General features: G+C 40.0%; 1 protein-coding gene across 2 annotated transcripts in view; it reads right to left on the bottom strand.

Moving 5' to 3' along the window:
• Positions 1-18,226, bottom strand: part of LAMA4 (laminin subunit alpha 4) — a 104,101-nt gene extending 85,875 nt beyond the window's left edge. Inside the window, exon 1 of one of the 2 annotated variants that reach the window (XM_064649733.1) lies at positions 17,575-18,226. In XM_064649733.1, coding sequence (XP_064505803.1) covers positions 17,575-17,775 — 201 coding nt within the window. In that variant the 5' untranslated portion in view covers positions 17,776-18,226. The remainder of the gene's footprint in view (positions 1-17,574) is intronic. The other variant, XM_064649734.1, reaches the window with a different exon arrangement.
• Positions 18,227-18,470: the final 244 nt, after the last annotated feature.

The raw sequence follows: 18,470 nt of genomic DNA, 5'->3' as shown, positions 1-18,470 counted from the left end.
GCTGACATATCACAGCTCATTCACCTGCTTTACGCTGGTGATGTTGCAAGTTCATTGCACATATAGTTTAATTTTGAAAATATATTTGTGCATTCAAATTTTCATTTTTCTTCTGTCTGACCTGTTCTCTACAGGTGGTAAAAATATTGCCAGAAGACGATTCCCTGAGGGAATCGTAATCTGGGAAGTGAGAAATTTGGCATGACCAGCTATCTCTCAATCAAAAAATTTATAGAGAACTGTGACACATACTGTGAAGTATTTGCATAATAATATTTATCGCTTGACATAGATTGATCAACAGTTTTGGAACTGTGGGACCCTCAGAAGTCCCCACAGTCTCTTGTGAAATGAAAGAAAAGAAAAAAAGAAGAAAAGAAAACAAACTCTACTTGAACATTATCAAGCTTTGCCCCAGAACCCATGAAAAAGAAAATAGAAAAATGTTGCTCCTCTGATATAACAGGCATCATATCAGCCTTAGATACCTGTAAAAGTAGGACGTATGCATAAATTAAGTCCAGGTTTTTAATGTGCTGATGAAAACAATCATAAAAATTGAGTGGAGCAATGTCCCTTCTTGACAACTTCATGCCAATGTGTAATGTTTGTCTGGAAAGAATTGTTTAGACAAACAGTTTAGGACGCAATGTAATATCAAATCCATGAAACTCTGTTATATCTTCTGCCATACAGGTGTGAGTGAATACCCTAAACATCCTTCATTCATTTAAAATCCTTGTGTCTAAAACAGAGAACAGTTTGCTGGAAGTGCATGGTTTAGCAATGGAAACATCAGCCCTCTTCTTCCTGAGGACATTTCCAAACCCAATCCAAACATGCTTGCTTATGTTTATTTTTCTTTATGAGCAGTATTTGAAATTGGCAGCCACAGTTCTGAGACCTTTTTGAAGATTGTTTGCTTAGGCCAAATTGAGATAAATATCCTACTACCCTTCCTAAAAATAAAGATGTTTTCCTGCTTGAATATCTCCCAGTACTTTCATTTATGTCATTATTTATTAAAAATGAGAACATTAGAGAAACAAGTCTGAAAAAGCGGTCCCCTACTGTACATTTGATGTTATTTCAGTTTCTCTGGTTTCCTCAGAATAGGACTCTTCTCAAAAGAGATTCCTGTTTTTGATCACCTACAATAGGGTCCTCACTTTCAGAAATGCTCAATCCTCAGCCGAAAGCTCACAGAAATCTTGCCAAATATTCAGCTTTCAGCAGGTCTCACCCGACATGTCTATGTCAGCCCTGAAGACAGTCCCGGGCTGAACTCCAGAGGACCTCTGTGCCCTAGGTGCAGTGCTGCGCTAACACAGCTGTGGCTGTGCTAGCACGAGGGTATCTTGGTCAGCATCCTCGGCAGCTGGTCAGCCTGACTGGCTGTGGAGGAAGACCAAACCACAACAAGCTGGGAGTCATCAACATGGAGACATCCACATGGGAAGAAGCCAGCAGGATGCCCTTTGTATGGTTTGATTTCTTCTACACTGAAATGCATCTAAATTAGGTCAGCTGTGCCTGTTGCTGTCTACTGATTGCAAAGGGGGACTTGGAGGGCCAGCTCACGTGTAGGTGCCAGCACTGCATACAAAGTCCAGGGAGATGGAACCTATTGTACATGTCAGATATTCTGTGCCTTGTAGAAGTGTCCAGGCTGCCACAGCTGTGCTGGATAAACTGCTGAACACCTTGTGCCTTTGGAGAAGTACAACGGCTCCTTAGAGTCTGTTTCACCAGACAGTATATTCAGGTAGAGAAAGTGGATGCATCTAAAGGAAATCTTCAGGTCTAACAGGCCCAAGCAATTCCCTTCCTACACTTCAGTTAAGCTGATTTTGGCCAGTTCAGAGCATGATCATGGGATGTTTCCTTTTGTCCAGATAGTGTCTACTCTGATATTTACAGGTAACTTTCCAAGGGAGCTGTATTATATCGCTCTACACTGGTGCCACCTTCCCCATTGCAAGCTTGTGCATTCAAAAATCTACAAACAGAATCTTTTTAGCCCCCCTCTGAGATATATTTGGTTTTGCTTTCAGAGGCAGAGAGCATACATATATGCTAGCATCTTTAGTAAAGCTATAATTTTTAGGGAGAGTTTTAAAATATCACTAGACATTCACTAGTGGAATGTGATTTTATTGCTCCTAGTAACTCAGTCCTTCTTCGACTTGAAGGCTGTGAACAGCAAAGAGCATATTTAGGAAAGGAAACTAATAAATTATTATTAAGACTTTCTATTGTCATCCAAAATACTTGGTACTCACTGCAGTGACTTTAGTTCTAATACATGTCTGTGAGATACAAGATTATCCCATTTTACAGAGAAACAAAACTAATGCTTGACATGTTAGTGCTGCCATGTTCATTCCTTGCTCAAGCTGAATTTAAGCACTGCAGATACAGCTGGAAAGAAGAGCAAGAGCTCTGATGCTCTTAGTGACTTTGACACTTTCCAGACCTGGTGACTGGAGTAAATCTCCCCACATAACCATGCAGGAAAGATCGAGCACAGAAAGAAGTATGGCCCCACTCTTAAGACACCTTCTGGTTCCCTCCAAAAGGCACACTTTTTCTGCACTAAAAATACTGCTTTGCCAAATTGGGATGTAAAGTGTTTGAATCCATAGACATCCTAGCTTAAAATCACCCTGGGCAGGCACAAAATCTGTGGCTTATCATGATTGGAAACCATTAACTAAAAAATTATCTTATTTACCTTGGACAGAAATTCAAATCTTGTTGTGTTTCATTCATCAAAAGCTACTGAGCATGGCAACATGACTTCTACATCTGCTCTTCAGCTCAGGTCATAATTGACTTTCAGTTCATTTAAACATGGATTTTTAAAATCCAGACTTCCAGTTGTAGACTGATGGTCATTGACCATTTCTGGCTCCCTGGGGCAAACTAACAGACCTTTCAAATTTCCCAGGTCAAAGACAAGTTATTCATAAGCATAGACACAAAGATTTAGTTCTTCTTCAGTCTACTGGGAAACTTAATGCGAAAAAAAAGAGCAGTGATAACACTGCACTCCACTCTCCTGACTTTCCTGCCTTTGCGGACCTGCAAGAGAAATCTTTCTCCATTTGTTGGCAGAACACACAACCCAGCAGATATACAGTAAACACTGTGTGCAACTGTAGTTCGGTTCCAGCCCATGCCACTGGTGTGCAGCACACTCAGAAGCCCTGGGCCCTTTGCCATCTTACACAGCTACTGTGCACTTAACAGATAACTGAGAAGGTGCTGAACCGCTGGAGGTTAAATTTTGGCTTTAGAATTCAGTGTGTGTAGTTTTTAGGAGTGTCTTTTGACTGCATGGGCTTTCAAAAGTGTGTGTGTACATGAGGATGGACAAGGGTTAAGTGGGAGAAAAGGATATATCTACCTTTGCACTGTGGGACCCTGCTGCTGACTGAGCCATGATGGTTGCTGCCTTGGTCCCAGAGGACTGGATGGACTTGCATATTCACTACAAGACCTATGAACTGCACTTGCTATGTAGGGTCAGGAGACTGGAAAACCCGTATGCACTTCCCCCTTTTCTGAATGTGTAGGCAGCTGCTTTGAGGCCATTAGAGACTGAGTTTACCAGACTGGTAAGGTGTTTATTAATTAATGCTCTGTTTGAATGGTCCACATGGACATGCCTTCAAGTTATGGAGATGCAGCCCTATATATGGTGGGGCATGAACTGCCAAAAGCTTTTATGCCCATCTCACATCTTATCTAGCCAATGTTTCACTCATCTAGGCAGTTTGTGATGCTTCAGTGCACCTCACACTTAGACTTTTCCACTTTTGTGGGTGAGGAGCTCACTGGTGGTAGCTCTCCAGTTCTTGCTGAAAACACTTTGGGACCAAATATTGACAGCTGAGAAACACTGTTAAGTAAGTTTAGGAATGCATTGGAACTATGCTGTTTTTATCTGTGCCCAGGAGATAGTATATATTTTACAGGTACATGTATGATATCTGAGCAGTGTGAGTCAGCAGGTAATCTGTCTTTCTTATTTGGCTTACCTAACCATGGAAGGCTGATTCACCACACTTCATAACTAGGAGATACCAAAACACTGAACCCAGTACCAGATGATGCCAATGCTTCTGTATGGTTCCTGATTCCTGTTTTCCAAAAAGTTAGGCCCATCAGAGATAACTGCATTAAAACAGTGCTTGTAATATTATTTGCTGCTTTGAATATTATTTGTCATTGCTTCTGTTCTTCACAGCTTTTATCCTCACCTGTTTGATACATGAACACTACACTGTACAAAATCGCCAGCAATGTGTAATCAATAAATGCAAAGCAAAGCTCTGCATTTTTTCACATAATAGCTGCTAAGGAAGAAGCTTCAGAGGGTGGTATCTGTCTCTCAACAGCTGAAATTGTTAAGATAACAAATGGCTGTGTTGAAACACTTTGATTCTAATTACTACTCCAACAATTAGATTTGATCTGACTATGGTAGGCCATGTGGAGAAAGGATCTGAGAAAGGCAACCTGGTCTAGTAGGAGGTGATTTTGCCCATGGCAGGGAAGGCTGGGACTAGATGATATTTTAGGTCCCTTCCAACCCTTAACATTATAGAATTATATGATCTGATGTATCCTATGTGAAGTGTTTGACTTGGGGTAGAATTTGTCTAATTAAATTCTCTCTGCTTTGTTTTGTTCTGATTTTTTTGAGGCACAAGATAGAAAATATTTCTAGAAGGTGTCCTTGGCCTCTTTATATACAAGTACTTGATGACAGTTCTGATGTTGTCTGTCATTCATATTCCTGCCACTTTTTTACAATTATAACTGTATAGTTGCAAATAATTTGTTTATTAATTTCTTCTAGATCTTGTGTCCCCCAAATTTGGATGGATTTGAATTTGCCAAAGGAGATAGAATACTCATATGGATAGAGATTTGTACAGTTACAATTTCCTCAAAAGCATAGTGAGTACTTGTAGCAATGAGAGGTTTGCTACAGACAGTATATTCCAATAGGCCCATTTATATATAGTGAGACATTAATTAAATCCATGGCTCCTCAGTTTGTATTTATAGCACACTCTAGCTTTTATTTATAGGTTACCATTTTGTGTTGTCTATATTATATGTCTCTTTTGTTGGCAACGAGACTTGAATGTTATTTAAACAGTCTTACAGCAAATGCCAACTGGATGAGATGATTGTTCATTGGCCCTTCTTCAGGGAGGCCTCTGTACTTCTCTTGGGCTGTATCTATTAATGGAGCATCTGAATGTTACACTTATGGGTTATGGATCTCCACCTGCCCTCACTGGCTCCCACAGCCGTTCTTTTGTTGCCTTTTTCTCTATTCATGCTTGTGTACTCCCTGTTCTGCTTTCCATTTGTTCTCCCACTCCTCCACTTCGACTTTCCCTGCACCTGATTCTAGTCACTTACTCACTTTATTACATACCCTTTACTTCTAATGTTCAAACAACTCCACAGCAATAGTTTCATTATATTGTTTGAAATTAACATAAGGAAAATATTCCTTCTCACTGACCAGCTAAGAAACTCATCACCTTATTTCCATGCACGAACTTCTCTGTCCCTAATTGTGTTCATAAGGATATTGGCACTCAAGAAAATATATTCTTCTGCTCATGTCTTGTGTGATGATGAACATTACTCTTTCACTCTGTTTCTTGATCTGTAAAATGGAATAATGACCACAGCCACTCAGAATCACAAAACAGTTGAGGTTGGGAGGGACCTCTGGAGGTAAACTGGTCCAACCACTCTGCTTAAGCAGGGCCACCTAGAGCTGATTATCTGGGTCTGTATCCAGATGTATCCAATGTAATCCACAGTAGTGTATACAACAGAATCCTAGATTACAGTGTCCCAGATGTACCCAGCAGAAACACAACTTGACAATGTCATGTCTTTTAAGAGAACTAGTCAGAACCACTAGGAATAATGAATATCCTCACATGGGCAGCCATTTGTGGTAGTCATGTTTTGCTTGTTTCAAACGCCTGCAAGGAATATAAGGCTGTTGCCGGTCCCAAAACTTCCATGCTTCCTTATACAGTGCTGAAAGAAATTTTTTGGTTTCCAGTTAGTCAGCTATGTTTTGAGGACATTTTGATACATACACAGCACTGCTTGGCATTGTGTTGCCTTTCCCATTTTTTCTCTCCATCCTTTCTAAGTGTTAGACCTCACTCTTGTATTTGAGGGTAACTTTTATGAGAGACCTGCAATGATTTAATGCAGAAGCATACCAGCTATATGAAAAGGATTAGTCAAAGAGTGTAGCGAGAAAGTGTTACATTTCAGTGATAAGATTTCCCATGAAAAGTTGAAACTAACTTTGTAAGAGAGCTTTTAAGATATTTAAGGAAAATCTGTTTTTTTCATAAGAGGAAGGAAACATGAATATGGAAATTTTTTTTTGATACAGAAGTTGTTTTTGTTAAAGTATCTTTCATGCCATTTGTTTTCATTAGATACAATGATTAAAGCATTTTTGTCTTCTTGGAAAAACAAATGAAGTGTGTGAGCTCTTACTCAAGGTACAAATAACATTAGTTCTGCTGGTAGCTTCCCCTTTAACCTGTCCTGTTCATTTCTCATAATTAACTATATGCATCTTCCTAGATCAGGTCTTGGCTTCCTAGGAGACTTCTGTGAGTTCTTCCACCATTGAGTTAAAATATAAATAATTTTTAAAATAAAATGCCCTGATGATGCCTTTTTGCAGAGCTGTCATACTTCACTCTGTTGCCACTTCAAGAAATAAATGCATTTTAAATTTCCAAACCTTGAGTAATAGCATATTCAAGATTGCCTTTGTACTTGAACCTATAAGTCCCTGTAAAGTGACATTTCAGAGGAATCTTTGTCTTCCTCTAAGTATGAGGCCCTCAGAAGTCCTTAACTGACCTATTCACCAGACATGCTCTACCATCAAAGTAATTGTAGAGAGACAGACAGCAATCCTGCTCTTCACCATACAAGCAAACTCCACAACATACAAGCAGAAGTGGATGTCTGCTCTGCAATTTTATTTCTTCTCTGCTGATTTTTGCTAAGTTTATCAGGTTTGAAGCCTCACAAACTAGAGAATTAAATACAAAGAAGCTTGCTCACCAGCTTCCCCCAGGCCTCCAAGCTCTATTTATAATTTCTATAAGCCTTCATTACCTCTAGTCTACAGTATCAAATTCTTCTGAACTAGAAAGGTCACATTTTAATTGTTATTACTGAAGAAATTCATTCAGTGTGTGACATCATAGCTAGACAGTTAATTACCAGTTAATAATTAATGTAATAGGACGCTTTGTTAGAGTACTGTCTGTATGCAAAAAGCCACTTTATAATATTTACTGTTTCAAGGCCAGAAACCTTATGCAAGTTAGCAATTTGCAATTTCAATTGTATTTTTAAAACTGTAAACATTCCTGGGAGGAACACATTTTTTAGCTTAGTTCTCCAAATCAATGTCCATGATAGTTTTATAATAAGCACCCTGGTGTAGTACGTTAAATCCCTATATTGTTCTTTTAAATTTCTAGTGTTGTTAACTGTGAAATATTTATTACTTTCACTGTTCCACTGATGTTGTAAATTAGGAATTAACCAGAAGTTGGTGAACAGTTTTAGGCACAATGCTGGTAATCTTTTTTTATCCACTTATCTTGACAAGTAGCTCAGTTCTAATTGCATTTAATGAGACCGCAAACTAAAGCAATTATGTGAATTACACACTAACAAGCTTTCTGTTTTGTTATTTAACTTGCAAATGTAAAATCAAATTCTTTCCTGACTAAATAGTCATTCAGTGGAACCCCGTAATATTTTTGCATATTCTTATTTTTTAAATTAAATTCTACAATGAGATAGGTTCCATGAAAAAGCCTCAGTGAGCATTTGCCATAGATCTGGGAAAATTAATATAATAATGGGGTATTCTAGGTAAGTGATATGAAATGCTTATTAAAGCTGCAGCAGTGTGTTTTTTGAAGCTCAGCAATATGAATCTTCAAACATTAAAAAGTAATAAAAAAGCAGTGACAGTGTTTGTGGATCTGTAATCTTTTTCAGTAAATGAATGTTCTGTGCATGAATCTCAATATTGTTCCTTTATGCCTGCATCCCCCAGTGATGCTCCCACCTCAGAGCACAGGGCTATGGCTGATCTGGAGCCATGCACACCATGCCTGGCCAGTCTGCAGCTGTTAAACAATATATCTGATGACTGAATTTAGTCTGGTTTTCCAGCTGTTGTTGTGTTAAGCAACAAATAAACACTATAAGTTCTCCATCATTTATATATAAAGAGGGGTTGAGCTTGCCTCAGAATTTACAGAAAAAGTTATGGTTGTCTTAAGGGACACAAGACAAGATCCTAACTTAATAACAGTCTAACTTGAAAACTTCACTTGCTGACTTATTCATGACAATTGGGATTATTTATGTATTACCTGAGGAGTTATCAACTCCTAAGCTTCCAAAACAGAACTTTATTTTTTATGATAATAAAGGACAGATTACGATGCTGAGGAAACCATCTTCCCAGAGTTTTAGACACAAAGCTCAGGGACTGCTAAAACTAAAACTAGCAAGACTGAAAGTAGTTGCTACAATTCTAGATAAAACCTGACTGGTAGGAAGACAGAGAAAAATTATTACCTTTATTTCTCCCTATAGCGTATTAGATAGAGATAGTAGTCAGAGAGAGAGAGAATATGGCTAATTGCATGTGGGTAATCCCCAAACCAATAAGCAAAGCAGAGCATGAGCAACAGCAAAAAATGAAAAGGAACCTCTTTCCGAGCCCTGTATTTTCTGGCTCCTTGAACAGTCCTGTGTGTGCCTCCACTACAGTAGTGACAAGACTGATGGTGACTCCCACAAAAACAAGAAACAGCTGAAAGCCAGATGGCTTTATGCTGAAAAACAACATTATCTATTACCTTGACTAAGTAATTGTATTAAATTTTTAAAAAATTTCCTGTGCTGAAAAAGTTTCCAGACTGTTATCCCTTCCCCAGTTCAAGTGGAAAACAAACTGCCATTCAGCGACAGAGATGGGGTTGGATCCAACATAAACATATCTCAGCTAGGCATTCTCCATAGAACTGCATAGTCATTTTTTCCATATACAGTGGGAAAGACAAAGCCTCTGCTTAAAAGGCATTCATCTCCTAAAAGGGGGAGGGCTAAAATGTTTTAGCTGTCTGGAAACTGGCTAAGAGATTAATACCAGCCTCTGCACTAATTTACTTATTAGTACAGGCACCGAGTGAAAAACTTACTTTTCAAGACGCTCACTGTTGGAAATAGAAAATCTGCAGTTGAAAGGGTAGCTAGTTGATTTTCATCTTCCAAGCAAAATGCCAACTTTATTCAATTTACAGGAAAAGGGATAAATCTGCATTGTTTCCTTATTAACCACTCTCCACCCAGTCCCCAAAAAACACTCAAATAAAATGTACATTCTGAGTCATACTTTCTTCTTGAGTCCCTCAGATAAGTGAAACATAATCAGTTGATAAACTCCAGCACTCCCTGACAGATTTTCAGAGAGCGACAAAATTTTTCAAGGACGAGGAAGAAAAGTAGACTTTAAAGTGGATATGACTGTGCTCGTGAGACATTGTTAAAACTGAGGGTAAATCCGAAGCTTCCTTTGATTTCCCCTTTGCAGCAATTTTCCCCCCTCCTGAATTCTAGTATTTCCTGGTTTGATTTTGCAGTTCTCTGAAATGCTGGAATCACAGTAGAGAAAAACAGCGATCTGCTTGACCAATAGCCATAGCATCAATTTAAAAGCCTGTTAGAATGAAACACAAGTCACCATGAAAATCTTAAAAGATGAAGAGAAAGAGATTTCACCCATGTCTGCCTCCCAACAGCGGACCAACTATGAACAAGACAGGCAGCCACTGGGGATGGCTGATGGGAAGGTGCTGTTCTCAGGAATGGGGCTTCCCCCTTGACTGTTCCAGCACTCCACAAGTGCGTGGGAAGGGAGTGAGACTGCTACATAACTTACATTCAGAATGAAGCTGGGCAGAGGCTGTGCTCTGAAAGGAGAGAGGAAAAGTCAGGGTTCGGGAGAAGGGGTAACCTGCCTTGATCTCTCAAAGTCTCTGGTTTGTTTCATGATAGGTATAGTCTGATAATGAAGAAATTAGTTTCTTGTTGGCTCAAATAGGGGGAATCATAGATGCATCAAGAGAAAAACCCAACAATTTGTTTTCTCATACCTCACAGAATTCCATCACCCAAGCCCCTGTTTCCAGCTGATTTAAACATAACTAACTGGTGCATCAGAGACCCTATTGAGTTTCTGCAGACAATCCTTGCCATTAACTGGAAGAGAGCCCCAGGAAACCACAAACTTGCAAAAAGCTGAGTAGAGCATGCAAATTCCCTCTGACCTTAAACCACGTCTAGGCCTTCAACACCTGTCCACTTCCCTCTGAATGGATCTGTGCCAGGTACTGGTGCTCTGGAGTCCTTGCCAGTCCTCAGTGGGCCAGGCTGTGTTAACCTTTCTGGGGTAGGAAAGATTTTAATAGCCAGGATAGAGAGGGCTGGGGCATGTTTTGCTCTGTCAGCTCTTTTATTATTATTTTCCTTTTTGGATACTGGATTTGGACAAATGCTTGCTTCTGCAAAGTGCTTTTGAGGAAGGGTCCCTGCAGTCAGGAATGAGGAGAACAGCATAAGGGAGTCATGAATGACAGGCTCTCTGTGGCTCTCTATGGACTATCATCAAGGCTCAGAGGTGGAAAACCACAGTGGGAGACTGGCAGTGGGAGTAGGACATACTGTCTTTGAATTAGCCTTGGCAGAAAAGTCTGCTAATCTCTTGCCACTTAGAAGGCCTTTCATAAAACAGTGAAAGGATGCATGGTAGGATACTACACAGCTCAGAAATTATCTGGTTTAGGTGCTAGTTCTGTGTATCTACTTTTCCACCTGACAGCAGTAGTGAAAGGCTGAATGAGTTAACTTTTATTCATTTTGTTGGACAGAGTCAAATAATGATTCTCAGCCTTACAGTTTTAGCTAAAAAGGCTATTTTTACAAAACATATTTGAAGTTGTTTATCCAGGTAGATACTTTTTATTCAGTAATTATTAAATTATATTTCAAATTAACATTCAAGTGTGCCAGTTCTTCTCAGGCTCCCTGGCTCCCATACGTCATGACTTAAACAAGAAAACTTTAGTTGCTCTTACGGTCTTCTAAAGTTGGAATAATAACTTCTGAAATATTTTTCACAGCCCTCTCTCATTCTTTGGCTTTTGAATGCTGGGGGTTTAGCACTGTTTCTTGCTAGTTTGTCATAAAAGAAAAAAAAAGGAGTTCTAGTATTTATGAAGTGTTTATTTCAAGGAAATAACTACATAAAGAATTGCACAATGCAGCTAAACAGGAACGACAAAGCCAGATCATATTTACTACATTTTAGTCAATCTCTGAGCGCATTGTCAAGTGCACACTGTAAGTATCCTGACAGATAGGAAAATCTTTGGAATTAATTTTACGATAAATAATTAGATTTCAAAAACTGTGGAGCTCTAACACCTTTATATATAATGCTATTCAACAATTGTTGAATCTTGCATTAGGATGCATAACCCAAATAACCCCAGCTCATGGTGGTGTGTGAAAATGGACTGGGATCAGATCCAAACATTCAAGAGGACCAATTAAAATACAAACCCCAAGGGTGTCTATATTTTGGTGTTTGAAATCTAAGTCCAGAAGCAAGTTGTAAATTATCAGTGGCTGGTTATACATTACTCAGAAACTAGACCTCTTTTATACAGCTCTTGAACACTAGAAGCTCCAATTGTTATCAGTTTAAATCAGGCCAAGTTCTCTTCAGAAAGCAATTCTTTTATTTCTTCCTGGGCGTCCTGGAAAAACCGGACTTTTAATTCCTTCCTTGCTTCCCATGTTATGAATAAGAGTGGGCATGAAATGCCTTTTATTGGTTTTCACAGCCCTGAATAAGCTTTGGGGCACTTTGCTGGTACTTGACCAAAATTTTGTGGGAACTCACTGCTGCGGAGTTTAAATTGTATTTTCTGGTGCTTTATACGTCTTCTTGAAATGGAGAACATTTCCCACTATCCATCCACTCTGTCCTGTGCTTCCATTTGCTTTAGTTTTCTATGATTTAAAAGGTTTGGGGCCTGGCGGCACTACTCCAAGCAGCTGATTTTCATTAAAGCTTTGATGAGAAACTTAAGCTGGAATCACAAACATCTGCAGTAAAACTTCCTCCCCACTAATAGATGTTTCTCGGAACATAACCTTGTTATACCAGAAAAAAACAGCAGCTAGAAATCCAAATTGCCCATTATGAGAGAGAGTTAACCTAACATAACCTCGAGGGTCTGTAAAGATCTGCATTTTTAAAGTAGATGGAGTTCCCACTAGCTTAAAAGAATATAAAGGTTTCTGTCAAGCTAAAAACCTTTTTGGCTCACACCTCAGGATTAGGTCTTCTGCTACTTTTTGTAGTACTAGTTTCTTTTGAACAGACTAATGCCACAAGAAAGGATCAAATTGTGGTTTCTCTCAACAGTTTGCAAGATTTTCTGTTCCAACCTTTATGGGGGAAAGGGGTAAAGATGATTTGATGATAGTTTGAGTCTTAGAGTCTTTGTTAACAAGTGGCTGTGACTGCTCTCTTTTCAGATATTTAAGTGAACCATTTTAGAGAGGCAAGTTCGTCACTTGCCCCCTGCTGATTAATGCTTATCATTTAGAGAACCAGAAAGAAGGCACCTCAAATACTGTTTCTTGCTTTTGATCAGCAGCTACTGGTAGAAGTCAAATGGGAAAAAATGATTGTCAAACATGTCATTTTAATGTGCAAGCTCCATTAGATAACTTCTGCTTCTTACTTTCTTTTATAGTAAATGGCTAATTTTGAGTTGACTGTGAAAATTGTTTTCTTTAAAGGACTTTTGCCTCTCTGCCTTTCCCCTGAACCAAAACCACTGATGCTGGAAACAGTTTTCCTCTTCCATCCATCCAACAATATCATGCCTTCCTTCACTCTGGGAATTGGCTTCCTGCCCTATCCCAACTACTTAATTTTTTTCTTTACTCTTAAGTCTCTTGATTATCTCATTCTTGCTCTAATTTTTTTCTCTTCTTTTTTCTTCTTCCTGCTTTGGTTTGCTTCCTTTCCCACTATTTGCTTCCCTTCTTTCCACAGAGGACATTTGAGATTATCTTTTTTCAACTTGGCAAGTGTCTCCACAGAATGTCTGTGTTCCCTTTCCCTAATCCTTCCCACGCTCATCTCCTATACTGGTCTCTGAACTGTAGTAGTCATTTACATCAGAATGAAATGAGTATTTTACTGGATGCCACCTTACATTCATTTTACATTAAAAAAAGTAACTGCACAATGTGAATCACAGGGAATCATTTGCCATACTCTCCAGTAATTTGAAGTCTGGTACTGTTGTTTATTCTCACCTTAGACTCTGTAAGGAACAGTCTTCCTACTGGGGAACAAAATCTACCCCTATAGCGTAAAACTAATTATGTCAATGGAATTTATAAATGCAAATATTGACAGTGGCAGGCTTCAGACCCAAATAGTAATGTAGGATCTGCCTCTTACTTTAGAGGCATGTTTTTGATAGTGGGATATAACTGTTCTCACAAGTTACTTCTGGCTTTCAGTTTTACCCCTGCGCCTTACCAAAACGGGAAGTGTCTTACCATCCCCTTTCCTTCTACTGTGTCCAATCTAGTGAGTGAATGCTGAAACAAACATCTCTGATGTTTGCCACTTGCTTGTTTGCTTTCATTTGATATGTGCAGTTTTAAATGCTATGCTTCCATCTCTGATGAATCTTCCTTGTAAAATATTTTAATCTATCCTTATTTGGAAAAATTAATCTTTGACTTCATGCCAACAACTGCTTTTGTGTTGCAATGATGAACTGGATTTGGTACTCCGTACCCACTCTTTTTCTCACTGTCTCCCCACAGACATAAGAATTTGCCACTGTAACATGTTCCCAGCCTCTTCTTATTGTCTTTGTTAGCCAAGGAACTTAGTTTTCCTAAATACCACACAAGCAACTGAGTACTTGAGACTGCTTTTCATATTATCTGCCCCTTGATAGACAAACCAACACAAATTAATAACATCTCCAGTGCTAAATTACTTTTGAAATTAAAATTTGTAACTAACTTGTAGTCTCAACCTGGTCACCTTCAGTTTCCAGTAGTTGCATATGCTGAGACCTTCATTTGTTAGACTATTAAGCCTATTATTAATTTTTTTTTTGCCTATGTATGTTCTTACACAATAAGTTCAATTTTTTTTCTTAACCTCCCTCTGAGCTAGGCAAATTGGATTGCAGAGTCTCTCAGATATCTTCCAATTCCTAACACTGTAATCCTTCTCATGATACTTTTCTGAATAATTTTCGTCAATTTTTAAGCATTTTCATTGAAACAAGAGGCAGAGAGTTAGGTATTTCATGGTGGTCACTAACAGTGCTCCTTAGGTAGGTTACACAACATTTTATTATGTAGAATCTAGTCCAGTTAATTTAAACATCTACACTTTATGCCCTGGAATTTTAGCTGATTAATAAAGCTGTCCTGAAGCAAGCATCCAACAAAGTCCTTACGGAAGAAAAGGCTCCTTTGAGGGTCTCCTGGGAAGACCACTAGGAATTAGAGGCTTAAAAAACCTAGTATCTCCACTACTGTATGGGAATTTTGGGTTTATACTTGAAGACAGTCCATGATTCTGATTGAAACATCTAGGAACAGTTTATGTGCCTGATTTGGTTAGGTGTACTGGATTGCATAATTATTAAGAACCAAGGCACCAAGGTAGTAGATGTTGCCTGAAGTCCAGCTCAAACCTATGGTCCACTCTATGCACAGGTACAGCATAACAACATAGCCTTGAAAATGTAGTTAGTTCTCTTCTCTCTGCTTTTAAGAGGTTTTCATTCAAATCCAAGAAAAAAAGAAAAAAAAAAAAGGAAAGGTTCCACATCAATATTAATTCTGATTTTTTAAACCACTTCTCCCAGTTCCTCTCAGTTTAGGGTTGCCAAACATGGGAAAGGAAGAGGAGTGGAAAGCTGAGAAATATTCACTATTATGTATTTACAATAATTGTAATCTCCTGTTCTTCTATAGGTTCCTAAGATCAAACTCTTAGTGGGATTTCAGCTTAGAAACTGCCACTGATGTGTTTCATGTTGCAGCTGAATTATACCACAGACCACAATGAAGCCCCATCCATTGTAGCTCTGCCTTATGAAACTGCCCCCTTTGTATAATTTGGCACTATTTGATGTGACTAACAGCCTCTGTCTGCTCAGGAGAGCTGTAGGCCTGAGTCAATATTTAGACGAAGGAGCTGAATCAAACCATGCCGTGTAAGGGAGTTTACTCTGCGGTTCACTGTTAGCTGTGGGTTAAGAACTCAGGCTTCGAAAGAGGCTAATTCAAACCTACTGGGAAAAACCCTGTTCCCAAGGCTGAGGGAGGGGAGGTGACTTGTGGGAGAGAGAAGCTCCCTGAGGACCAAAAGAAATGTTCCTTCCTTGGGTGAGAGACAACCAGACCATCACTCTCTGGCCCCTACATCAACCTCCAGGCTTAGACCCTGTTCCCCAGATCCTATTATCAACCACATGCATGGATCAATGGATAAGAACATTCTCACTGTTACAGAGCTATCAATCCTATTCCAAAAGAGCATACTACTGGGCAGCCTTGGAGATTGCCATGGGGGTGGGTCCTGAAATCTTCAGCTACCAAAGGGTCCTGAAATCCTTGCTCCTTTCTCATGAAAACACAGCATCCTGCAGGCAAGAGCCTTGACATGACTGTGTCAGGCACAGTCATCCAGTTGTAACATGGGATCCAGAGTCTAAATGCTGCCATTGCAGGGGCTGAAGTAAACTGCCAGGGCAAACACCAGTTATCGAGTCTATTAGGCTGGACTGAACAAACAAAACTTTGGGGAGGATTGAAATGTTTGAAGGAGACTAAAGTGTCATTCCCCTGGAGTGTCCAGTATATCTCATTGCACTTTCCCAAGGTAAAGTCCAATATATTTGAGTGAAGCAATGTGAATAGTGTCTTTGGTAAAACCATACTACACAATCATATCAAGAAAGACTAACAACCACTTATGCCCCTTATCCTGCAAAAAGCAGCTATAAAGCCCATCCAGCTCTTGAATCAGGCTGATTGGGACTTTCTATGTTGTAAGCAACAGGTGGCAATGCAGCTTCCCAGGGCTGATCTTAGGCCAGAGGGAAGATCTGAACATCTCACGTCGTGGAGCATGTCCAGGAACTGGGTTGGCTCCTTGTGCTGAGCAAAGCAGGGTTTAACCTCCACTTTTCTCACACAGGTCATGCTTTGTGTGGAGTTGCTGGCAGGGTAGGCAGGCATTTCCTGAGCATGTCCAGCTGCTTGGAGCAGGGAAATGAGTTCTGCCCAGCCCTGCAGCAATCCTGGCTATCTGAAGGGCTTAGGAACTTATTTCCATGGCTGTGAATTCTGGCAAGTGGCGTGGAGATGGAAAATTAGCCACATGATATCGGAGATTGAGATCTTGATATTGTCTCAGTGACACAGCTGTGCTAATCTCACCTCATTTTTGGATGTTATGCTAGAAGAACTACTCTTTCCCTTCCCATGACCTTATGGAACTCAATTGGCCTCCTACTTTGAATCTTCCACGCGTGACATATTACTGTGTCGTGTCCCCCATTCCACCCTCCCTCCCCCCTCAGGGCATGCTGGAGTAATTATTGTTTCCTGATGCTGTATTTTTGAGTAGTTCATTCCCGATGCAGCCTTGCTAGAATGAGCAGTATCAATCAATGTCAAAACACAAGGGTTGCAGGAAAATTTTCCATCATCAAATTGCTTCTCAGATCTCTCTAATTTCATTTGTCACTAATCCCAACCTCACACTTTCTGGAAATCTCTGCAGGTGTGTTCTCTTCAGGCAGTTTCCTAGTTGCATTTGATTTATCATCTACTGCTTTCACCGCAAAAACAAACTTCAGATTTTGAAGGCGAATGGCATTCAGAGGCAAAAGCCCACGCTTCTACAGTACAGAGTTTACCATCAAAAGACAGACTCTTTCAGGAAATTGAAGTGACTTACAATTGCAGGACTTACAACAAGGCAAGCAGAAAAGTCTTGTGACAATTAACTCTTGTAAAATAACTGTTTGGACAGGCCTATTTAGTTATGTTGGCAGGAAAGTCAGAGACAAGCTAAGCAAGCTTCACTGCAAAGTACAGCAGCTATCTGCTCACAGCAGGCAGGGCATGTGTACATTTTGAAGTCTGACTGTATTTCTCCAGTCTTGAAATGCAACATCTCAGACACCCCCCCTCCCTATACCCGCCCCCCCCCCCAACCCCTCCTGTATCGCTTTAAGGCTCGAATGATTAAGCTAACGTTAACCAGATGGGAGCTTTGATACAGACAGATGAAAGCATAAAAGTGCAGACACTAGAGAGAGAAGGGAGTTACTGTACCTCAGCAAAAGTCACCCAACTTCCAGTAGCTACTGCCTGCTGCTGCCCTCTGATAACAGTGGCTTCTTGCGTGCTGACCGCTGAGCTACCTTCAATGTCAAACTGAAAAATGCTTCCCTCACTCGAGGCTGTGCTGGAGGACAAGCATCTCAAAAAGAATAATATAGGAGAAACGAGGGGCCAGACGGAGATCAAAGCCATTTCCTCCCCTTACATCCAGCAGTGGTCTTCTAGCGTCTCAGTAATTGTTTACCCTCTTCTGCAATCAGCCCCCCTTGGCTTAGTGATGCCTCAGTTATTTTAACTTTCTTTCAGCATTCAGTTTCCAGATGTGGCACTTCAAGGCAGTCTAACCAGATCCCGATTTAAAAGCGGGGGAAAAAAAAAAGAAAAAAAAGGAAAAGAAGGGGAAAAAAAGAAAAAAAAAAGGAAAAGAAGGGAAGAAAAACGCTTTTGCTGCCTCCCTCGTTCACTCTCCGTGCCTGTGGCTCCTCTTTTTCCCCAGAGGCTCCAGCACAATAACATACAGATGGGCAGTGCTTAAGCAGAGAGTGTCAAACAGAGATTGTATTCCAGGAAAGCACCGCTGGCTCCCCAGCCACCTTATCTCCCCCTGTCAGGATACAGACTGACGCTCCGTTCAGTGCTCTGGCTTCCTTCATATGTTCACATCATTCCCTTTTTTACCTTTCGTGTTGAGACCCTCCCACTCAAACTTTGCCGTTCAGAAAGTGAGGTCACTCTTTCCTCCCCCTCTACACTTCCCTCCTACAATTCTCTCCAACCTCTCCACACAGATCATTGACTCTCGTGACTGTTTATTTTTTAACATTTCCAGTTTATTCAGGGGAAGGCAGAAAGGTGCCAAATGTATTAAAAAAACCTAGCTAGACCAA

The sequence above is a fragment of the Pseudopipra pipra genome, chromosome 3 (genome assembly GCF_036250125.1).
Source record: "Pseudopipra pipra isolate bDixPip1 chromosome 3, bDixPip1.hap1, whole genome shotgun sequence".
In the NCBI taxonomy this organism is placed as follows: Eukaryota; Metazoa; Chordata; class Aves; order Passeriformes; family Pipridae; genus Pseudopipra; species Pseudopipra pipra.
The sequence above is the reverse complement of the archived record's forward strand: the minus strand, read 5'-3'. Positions and strand labels throughout refer to the sequence as shown.